The 10,000-nt window shown below is 42.4% G+C and overlaps 2 protein-coding genes across 6 annotated transcripts in view; both read right to left on the minus strand.

The window, feature by feature from the left end:
• Positions 1–1,789, minus strand: part of samd1b (sterile alpha motif domain containing 1b) — a 58,809-nt gene extending 57,020 nt beyond the window's left edge. For 4 of the 5 annotated variants that reach the window (XR_012382498.1, XR_012382494.1, XR_012382495.1 and 1 more), the window contains exon 1: positions 615–1,789. Coding sequence is in view for 2 of the 5 variants with exons in the window: in XM_005163533.5 (XP_005163590.1) it covers positions 615–1,715 (1,101 nt within the window). In the remaining 3 variants the exon portion in view is untranslated. Of the gene's footprint in view, positions 1–78; positions 230–614 lie in introns of those variants that run through there. The other variant, XM_073907027.1, reaches the window with a different exon arrangement.
• Positions 1,790–5,217: 3,428 nt separating this feature from the next.
• Positions 5,218–10,000, minus strand: part of prkacab (protein kinase, cAMP-dependent, catalytic, alpha, genome duplicate b) — a 29,623-nt gene continuing 24,840 nt past the window's right edge. Inside the window, exons 9-10 of the mRNA NM_001003470.1 lie at positions 9,115–9,279; positions 5,218–6,529 (exon numbers count right to left, since the gene is read on the minus strand). Of these exons, the coding sequence (NP_001003470.1) occupies positions 6,404–6,529; positions 9,115–9,279 (291 nt within the window). The 3' untranslated portion in view covers positions 5,218–6,403. The remainder of the gene's footprint in view (positions 6,530–9,114; positions 9,280–10,000) is intronic.

A 10,000-nucleotide genomic window follows, 5' to 3' on the forward strand; every position in this document is an offset into this window, starting at 1 on the left:
TCACGTTTTCCGAGCGCGTCTAACTTAACAGACACCGCCTAGTGAAAAATATCCAGCACAACTTTAGCACTGAATTACCATCGGCCCTGCCTGTCAAGCGCGCTGACAGCGATGTCGTGTTGACATCAGTGTTTCAGCGCCCTGCTTCACGACGAGCGCGCTTTTGTGTGTCTGTCTGTCTATTAGAGCCGCGGAACGAGAGAAGCGACGGTGTCTCGCGCTCACGCACGCACGCACGCGAGCAGGCAGGCGGGCGCTGCCGAGCGCGAGTCCGCACCTTTTGTGCTGAGATCTGAAGTGAAACAGGGCACGCAGACAGTTGCGTGTCGAGCCGTGCACAGCGCTGAGGTGTCGGTTCCCCCACCGTTTGCACACAGCACGACCTCTGAGCAAGCTGTTTGGCGTGTTTGCCGCAGACACGCACAGTTTGGATGTTCTGGCGCACACTTGTACACGAGAAAAGAGCGGAAATCAGAAGGTGCGGGGCTGTTTTTTTTGTGTGTGTGTCCTGCGCTCTTTTCTTTCGCTTTTTCTCAAAGCACGATCATTTATTTATATGAACACGGGGTGTAACGCGGCGCGCTGCGCAGGACGTGTTGGAAATATTAAGTTACCTTTTTCGCGAGATGTCTGTCCTGCAGTGCGCTCTTCAGGAGTCGCGCGGACGGCTTGGCCGCCCCCATCCCCCTCGCGGGTAGAGTGATGTGGCCGAGGCGGGTCCTGCGCAGCCGACCCCTCTCGATCTCGCGCTCCAGCACCACTTTAACGCGGTTGCGGGTCAGCTTCTCGCCGGGCATGCCTTTCTGTGTGCAGAGGTAGTCGAGTATCTCTTTCAGCCCTGGCGGTGCGTGGCCCCGTGTTGCGGCGGAGCCCCGGTGTCTCTCGGACATACTTCGGACAGCATCCATTAATCTGTCGCCCAGATCGGTACTGTTCTCCTCCGGGGAATCGGAGCCGCGCACAGCGGAGCCCTTCACCCCCGGCTTGAGTTTGGAGGGCGCAGAGAGCCTGTTTTTCTGAGGCGAACTGACGCTCGAGCAAGTTTTCTGCTCCTTCTCCTCCTCCTCATCAGTGCCCTCGTGGCCCGCGCTCAACATCTCCTCTCCTGCACTTGAAGCATCGCGGGGGCCAGAGCCGCCTCCCCCCGCCGCGGACACTGATCTCCGCTCTTTCGATGCACTTGCTTTCTCGCTCCCGGCAGAGCAGCCCGTTGCGCCACAACTAACCAAACTGTTTCCGCTATGTAGTGGTAAAATCTTGTCTTCCTTTTCGAGAGTGGAGGGCGAGGATTGAAGCGGCGGGTCAGGACTGGGGCTCACCCGCGGCTCCTCGGGCTCCTTGTCTCCGCTCTCCTCCTCCTCCTGGTCCGTGAGGCTGAGCGCGCTGTCGCCGGTGTTTGTGAACGCGGCGTGTTTGGTTTGTTCTGCCACTGACTCGCCGCTGCCGCTGCTGCTGTCGGTGGTTTGCTCGGGTCTCTTTCTGCATTTTCTTTGCACTTTAGCTGCGTTCCTGTACGAAATGGACCCCTTGTAGCTAACTTTCAGCACAGTTTGCTCCTGGATCAGTTTTTCTAGTTCAGCCCTGGTCTGGTCCGGGTCTGACCCGTGTCTTCTTCGAACCATCCGGCAAATCCTCTCCAGGTCCGGTCTCGCTTTTCTCGAGCGCAGAGAGTCGATGGTCTCTAGGATCCACTCTTGGTATTTTGGTTCCGACATGATTGCGCACTGGTTCGGCCGAGCGCTTCTCTCTCTTGTCTCCGAAGTGATCCGCTCTGAGCCCGGCTGGGAATGAAGCGGAAGCCTCGCTCTACGCCTGCGTTTACCCACTATGTGCGCTTAAGGTGGACTACTTGCGAAGAGAACCATCCGCTACGCTCTGCGCCGATGAGCGGCGCTTATTTAAGGTGGTATGGCGGAGTTAGACGTTTTGCGCACATCCTCGACGGGCTTTTGTTTGCGCTCGCACTGCAGTTACACCTACAGCAACAGATTGTTCATTTGCAATCTCTACACTTTAATTTAAATCACATTCAATAGCGCATCTGTATTCAAAGGTTAGACGACAGATGGCTTCAACTAAACTGAGTGAATCTATTCATTTTATAACTCCTCGCGTCAGTGCCAGCTGCTAACATCAACTGAAACAAACATATGAAAATAACACCTCTGCATTTTATAATGCACACATAATCTACAGGTTTTAGCTAAATAGATGAATAAATAAGTTAAAAAGGAGCCTAAATCACCAACTGTTGAATGTATATAGACTAGGCTACATTATAAACTGATGTAAAATAGTGCTGCAATTAGTGCACTAAAGGCCCAGATGTAAAGCTTACCTTCAGAAACCATTGCATCCACCTGCAAATTGATAAAAGCTCATCTAAGTCCACACATTTAAATGTCTGGAATATTTGAAACAAAGAAATACAGATTTTATTATGTAGAAAAACACAAACTCTTAAACATGCAGGGTTATTTCCACCTAAATATGGGTGTGAATGTACAAAACAAGCCACTCCCTTCATTGTGTAGTTCAATTCAAATCCCAAATTCAACCCAAGTTTGGAGTTTGTCCATATTCTCCCTCATTTAGATGAAAATAATCCAGCATTTTTGGTTTGAGTGTAGTATTGCTTTCCACAATGCACTTTAAACATATTGGTGCGTGTGTAGCGGTATGAACATTTGAGAGCTTTTTCAGTTCATTTCTCTGCACAGTTGTGCAATGATAAAGAAAAAACATTTCAAGACTTTGTACACTTATAATGCAAGCGTATAAACAGCTCAGTAAATTCACAAGCGTTTCATTATGAATATAATTACCGATCACGTCTAAATATACTGTTGTTTGAGTAATAAAGGGATCGTTCACCCCAAAATGAAAATCAAGTCATCATTCACTTTCAGTCCTTTTCTATTAAACTCAAAAGAAGATATTTTGAAGAATGTTCAGTGCTGACTCAGGGTATATGCACTCTAAAGGTAATTTCAATACCTTTTAAGACTTTTTTAAGACATTCTCAGAATATTTTAAGACCTCATCGCCACTATAAGTTCTAATCAGTATCAAACCTTTAACTTATCAATTAGCTGTTAATAAACAGTTGTAGTTAAATAAATCAATGGAACACAACCATGCAACAGAGCTCAGATAAGCTCGGCAGAAACAAAGCTCGAAATAATAAATTACACAGTTGTTTTCAGCAGGCTTTAGCCACAAATTACGTCACATCTCCCGGATGGAGGAACATGACCGTATGCGTCCCAGCCTGAACCAATGGATGGAGAACACTAGTGATTTATTAGAAGGAAAATGAATATGTTTCTGCTTTATTGAAGTCAAACACTTAATACAACGCTTAAACAAAATGGAAGACCTCAAAAAAATGGGATTAAGACTTTTTAATACCTTTTAAGGGCCTTATTTTTAATTATAAGGGATTTATAAACTTTTAATACTTTTATAATAGTTGGAAAAAAATACTATGGTTATTCTTTTAAACATGTTTTTTTTGTGTGTTCAACAGAGAAAAATAAATTTAAATAGTTTTAACAGGTAAAGAGTAAATGATGGCAGAATTTTCATTTTTTTGTGTGATCCATCTCTTTAATTGTGTAATAGTCACTTACTTTATCCTTCAGAACTAATGAAAGTAGCAAAAAATTGGCAAAAAACACAGAGGATTGACCATGATGCAGTTTGAAGTCATTTAGAGCGGAGCTATCAGTCATTTGGGTGGAGCTATCAGTCATTTGGGTGGAGCTATCAGTAATTTGGGTGGAGCTAACAGTAATTTGGGGTGGAGCTATGAGTTATCAGTCATTTAGTAAAGAGCTATCAGTCATTTGGGTGGAGCTATCAGTCATTTGGGTGAAGCTATCAGTTATTTAGGGCGGAGCTATCAGTCATTAAGGGCAGAGCTATCAGTCATTTAGGGTGGAGCTATCAGTCATTAAGGGCAGAGCTATCAGTCAATTAGGGCGGAGCTATCAGTCATTAAGGGTGGAGCTATCAGTAATTTAGTGTAGAGCTATCAGCTATCAGTCATTTAGGGTGGAGCTTTCAGTCATTTAGTGCATAGCTATCAGTCATTTAGGGTGGATCTATCAGTCATTTAGGGTGGAGCTATCAGTCATTTAGAGCAGAGCTATCAGTCATTTGGGTGGAGCTATTAGTCATTTAGAGCAGAGCTATCAGTCATTTGGGTGGAGCTATCAGTCATTTGGGGTGGAGCTATCAGTTATCAGTCATTTAGTGAAGAGCTATCAGTCATTTGGGTGGAGCTATTAGTCATTTGGGGTGGAGCTATTAGTAATTTGGGGTGGAGCTATCAGTCATTTGGGTGGCGCGATCAGTCATTTGGGGTGGAGCTATTAGTCATTTGGGGTGGAGCTATCAGTCATTTGGGTGGCGCTATCAGTCATTTGGGGTGGAGCTATTAGTCATTTGGGGTGGAGCTATTAATCATTTGGGGTGGAGCTATTAGTCATTTGGGGTGGAGCTGTCAGTCATTTGGGGTGGAGCTATCAGTCGTTTGGGTGGAGCTATCAGTTATTTGGGTGGAGCTATCAGTCATTAGGGGTGGAGCTATCAGTAATTTGGGTGGAGCTATCAGTTATTTGGGTGGAGCTATCAGTCATTTGGGGTGGAGCTGTCAGTCATTTGGGGTGGAACTATTAGTCATTTGGGTGGAGCTAATAGTCATTTGGGGTGGAGCTCTCAGTTATCAGTCATTTAGTAAAGAGCTATCAGTCATTTGGGTGGAGCTATCAGTCATTAGGGGTGGAGCTCTCAGTAATTTGGGGTGGAGCTCTCAGTTATCAGTCATTTAGTGCAGAGCTATCAGTCATTTGGGGTGGAGTTATCAGTCATTTGGGTGGAGCTATCAGTCATTTGGGTGGAGCTATCAGTCATTTGGGTGGAGCTATCAGTCATTTGGGTGGAGCTATCAGTCATTTGGGTGGAGTTATCAGTCATTTGGGTGGAGCTATCAGTCATTTGGGTGGAGTTATCAGTCATTTGGGGTGGAGCTCTCAGCTATCAGTCATTTGGGTGGAGCTATCAGTCATTTAGGGTGGAGCTATCAGTCAAGAGCTATCAGACTTTTAGGGCCACTTTATCCTTCAGTACTAAAGAAAATAGCAGGAAAATCGCCATAAACACAGAGGATTGACCGTGATGCATTCTGAGGCACATAAATAGACGTAAATCCTGTTTGGTATTTATAGTAATACTTTATTGGAATGATTCTTGTGGTGCAAAATATCACAATTAACTTGAACCATGTCCTCAGGAGTAAGCACTGGTATCCACTGAGTTCGCCTCCAGCTCAGGAGGTATTTGTAGCCTAGAGAGTTGCGTGTAAGAAATTCTCACCCAAAAAGGAGCCAGATGCACTGCACCCATTCAGAGAGAAGACTTTGCCTATTTAAAAATGCAGAAATGGAAGAATAAAGGGGGAAGAAATGGCGAAAACGGAGAGAGAGCCATGCGGAGAGCGTCGCCCCCGCAAGGCCTCGCCGCCTCAATCGCGCACAAAGTGTGTGCGATCTCGTCGTGTGTCGCTATAAATGTGGAACCCAATGACAACCGTAACAATTATAGTATTAACAATACTAAACGAACCAAACGGAAACATTCATCCCCTCCTCTGCACGAAGGCTTGACGCAGTAAAAGGCTGCCAGTCCGACTCGTCGCAGCCTATATTCAACGACACAACCGATGAGTCAAAATATTGACACTCGAAGGATTTCATGGCACATTTCGTAAGTTCAAAGTTCGTCAGTGAATATTTTACAGAGCGCTGTGGACCTACTGCTGAAATTAAAAACAAAGAGGTGCTCTTATTATGAAATCATGGCTTCATTTCTATGCCATTTTCCACTTTGTCGTCCCTTCAGTGCATTTTTTAGAATAAAGAAACACATGACAGTTTACAGGACCAAAAAATATTTCGGTTATTACACAGGAATACATGTTTTTTTGTCATCGTTTTTTCTTATATTTTTCAGCATGGTTGTTTATGGTGACCTTAACTGCGGTGACTGCTCAAGATCAGCGGTATCTCTGAACAGACATGAACTAATCTGTCTTTGTGCGGCAACAACAATCCCAGTCCACAGGCCAACAATTACACCCTATCAAATCCATCATGATTAATATCACATGAACAGAGATTTAAAAACCAAAAGAAATAATCATAATAAAAAATAAAAGAGAGAAAATTACAAACGTGATTAAAATAGAGGAGATGATAAAGGCCTCACTGTTTATCCCTGGAGGTCTTCTCTGCACTCTTCCGCTGGTTTCTCTGCTGTTTAACAGGAGGAAGGATCGGTTTTAAGATTCATGCACTTTTTCTCTCTCTCTTTCTCTCTCTGATTTCTATCATTTCTTCCTCTAGAACTCGGCGAATTCTTTCGCACACTTCTCGGTGAACGACACGCGGATCTCTTCCTCCTCATAGTCATCAAAGTTGCTGGTGTCCCCGGGACCTCTGCATTTAGGCACAAACGGGGCCTCCACCTGCGAACAGAGAAATTTGATTGAAAATTTAATTTAAAACAAAGTTTTAATGCATTACAAACGGCGATGGTGCATCGCACTTCAGGAGGAGATGTGAATTAATTTAGCTAAACTGTGACATGGTCATCTTCCGGATATATTATCAATGATCCATCAGGTAATGTTTTCTTCTCTCTCTCTCTCTCTGTCTAAAATTATTGGTCAAGCGCTGTCAATAAATATTTGTCCTCCATATCCCATAATGCACAGCACATCAGCCTACGGCAGCTGGATTGGTCCAAAAAGGCGCAGTTGTTTTTGCAGTTGGGTCTGTTTTAGTTCGGATCATGTTCTCACCATTATTATGGATATATTATGGATGGATGGATGGATGGACAGATGGATGTATAGATTATGGATGGATGGATGGACAGATGATGTATATATTATGGATGGATGGATGGATGGACGGATGAACAGATGGATGGACAGACAGACAGACAGACAGACAGTGTTCAGCATAAATGAGTTCACCCTTCACAGATCTCTCTGTTAAATTAAATTTTCTATGGTATGCTTTATAATAATATAAAAGTTTCATTAGTAAGAATCAAAGTCAAAACTGGAAATAATTTAACAAAATATCTTAATATAATGTTGCAAAAATCAGTACAACCCATTGCTTATGTCAGGAAAAATATTAAATTAAATTTTACACATGAATCAACTACTTTGTAATCTTATGTTTCTAATAAATTAATATAATTTTCATGTATTGCCTTTCCATGCCTAAAGATGTTCAGTGACCAAACTGTTGTGCTGAAATGCACCAAAATATTGACAAAATTTACTGTAAAATGGATAAAAATATCTTGTTTTTTAAAAGGGTGTACTCATTTATACACTGTGTGTGTGTGTGTGTGTGTGTGTGTATAAATACAAATAGTAATAACATCATTATATGCTATTTATAAATAAATAATAATAATAATATACTAATAACTAACTTAGACTTCACACTAATCCATATACTGCTGCTCTCTGCTGATCTGAAATGCTCATGTGTGGAGTCTGCACTGCAAGAATGTTCTTTAGCTTAGAGTTTTTGTCTTATTTATAGTCCAAATATCTAAAAACGATTAAATCAGAAAGCGTTTTCTAGACAAGCAAAACATTTGGTCCTGTTTTAAGAAATAATACGCCAAAATTAAGTGAGTTTTCCCTTAAAACAAGCAAAATAATCTGCCAATCGGCTAAGCAAAATCCCCTTGTTTTTCCTTTTGGTGTATTAATATTTTTCTAACCACATTTGCAGATTATTTAGCTTGTTTTAAGGGAAAACTCACTCAATTTTTAACACATTGTATCTTAAAACAAGACAAAATGTTTTGTTTGTCTAGAAAATGCTTCTTGATTGAAGAAATGTTCAGATATTTGAGATATAAAAGAACAAACGAACCACTCAAGGGTTCATTCGAAAGCGTTTTTTTGATCCGCTTTTGTTGAGCACTCGAGTACAATTGCTACATTCATACCTGCCCAAATGAACCGCACCAAGAGGGAAAACGAACTCCAGTGCGATTCAACCGAACTAAATAAGGCAGGTGTGAAAGCACCCTAAAATTATAACTGTAAGCTAATAATGTGGCATTGTCGTACTTTGAAACAAGTTGTTCTATTTTGAAACCTTCAATAAAAGTTAATATATTTATTTTATGTAAGTTTTTAGCTCCTATATTCTCAACATCATTCCACATAAGCCAATTGTATACCAAATTCTGTACAGAAATAGCAAAAAAGGCAGCAGATTCTGTCTGGCCCTAGATATTAGTAATACAGGATGAAATGTGAGCTAAAAGTCCTACTGTTAAACACACTGAATGCAGCAGAATGCAGTTTAGAGTCAGTAGCTATGTTCCCATCCAAAAATGTGAATTTAATTTATGCGCAAAACTGGATTATCGCATAAAAGACGTGTGAATAAAGCAGCGTTTCTATCCAAAAGAGTTAAAGAGAACAAAATCGTCACTTCCTGATTAACTGGCGCCAAATGTCAACAGTGAAGGCAGAATTTCTGCATCAATCTTTTACTTATTTAATAAAAGACTTTCACCTCAGAAGGCAATGCCGACACACAGTGAACACTTGGTGGCGTTTGAAGGCTTGAGACGCAGAGCACAGACGCTCTTCACAATTCTGGAACTTATTAATAATATAATAACACTAATACTGAAACTGTAAGGCGTTTTAGAATGACCAAAACAACAGTTCAGATGTTATACAGTGTGCTCAGCCTGCTGGTTTATCCATTCACGCACACTTTCATCATCACATGATCTCTTGTAACAAAATCACATGACCGTTTTTTTAATGCACATACTGGAATTTGTTCAGTAAACCTGTTTCCATAGTAGTTTATGCGCATCTTTTCTAATTGAACAAAAAGTTTATCCTACTCTAGTTATCCACATATGCTTTGTATGCATATTTTCAGAACTTATGCGCATCTTAGTGTTTCCCTCAACCAGTTTTTTATGCGCATATTCAAAATGTGAATAAAAAAAGATGGATGGAAACATAGCTAGTGATGAAAGACCGATTCTCACCCTCCGCTGGTAAATGGCGATCCAGTCAGTGGTAGAGAACCACTTGTGTCCTTTAATATCGTTGACTCCGTTCTTGAGGTTTCCGTAGCGCTTGGTGAGATCCACCTGCAGCAGGTTCCTCAACAGGTCCTTCAGGTCCGAGCTGAAGTGCGACGGGAATCGTACCTGAAAAAAAAAAAAAGATGACTCAAAACCAGAGGGCGGAGCCATCAGTCATTTAGGGTGGGGCTTTCAGTAATTTAGGGCGGAGCCATCACTCATTTAGGGCGGAGCTATTAGTCATTAAGGGCGGAGCTATTCGTCATTTAAGGCAGAGCTATCAGTCATTTAGGGCAGAGCTATCAGTCATTTAGGGCGGAGCTATCAGTCATTTAGGGTGGAGCTATCAGTCATTTAGGGTGGAGCTATCAGTCATTTAGAATGGAGCTATCAGTCATTTAGGGTGGAGCTATCAGCTATCAGTCATATAGGGCGGAGCTATCAGTCATTTAGGGTGGAGCTATCAGTCATTTAGGGCGGAGCTATCAGTTATTTAGGGTGGAGCTATCAGTCATTTAGGGTGGAGCTATCAGTCATTTACAATGGAGCTATCAGCTATCAGTTATTTAGGGTGGAGCTATCAGTCATTTACAATGGAGCTATCAGTCATGTAGAATGGAGCTATCAGCTATCAGTTATTTAGGGTGGAGCTATCAGTCATTTAGGGCGGAGCTATCAGTCATTTGGGGCGGAGCTATCAGTCATTTATGGCTGAGCTATCAGTCATTTAGGCTGGAGCTATCAGCTATCAGTCATTTAGGGCGGAGCTATCAGTCATTTAGGCTGGAGCTATCAGCTATCAGTCATTTAGGGCGGAGCTATCAGTCATTTAGGGCGGAGCTATCAG

The sequence above is a fragment of the Danio rerio genome, chromosome 1, assembly GCF_049306965.1.
Source record: "Danio rerio strain Tuebingen ecotype United States chromosome 1, GRCz12tu, whole genome shotgun sequence".
Classification (NCBI taxonomy): Eukaryota; Metazoa; Chordata; class Actinopteri; order Cypriniformes; family Danionidae; genus Danio; species Danio rerio.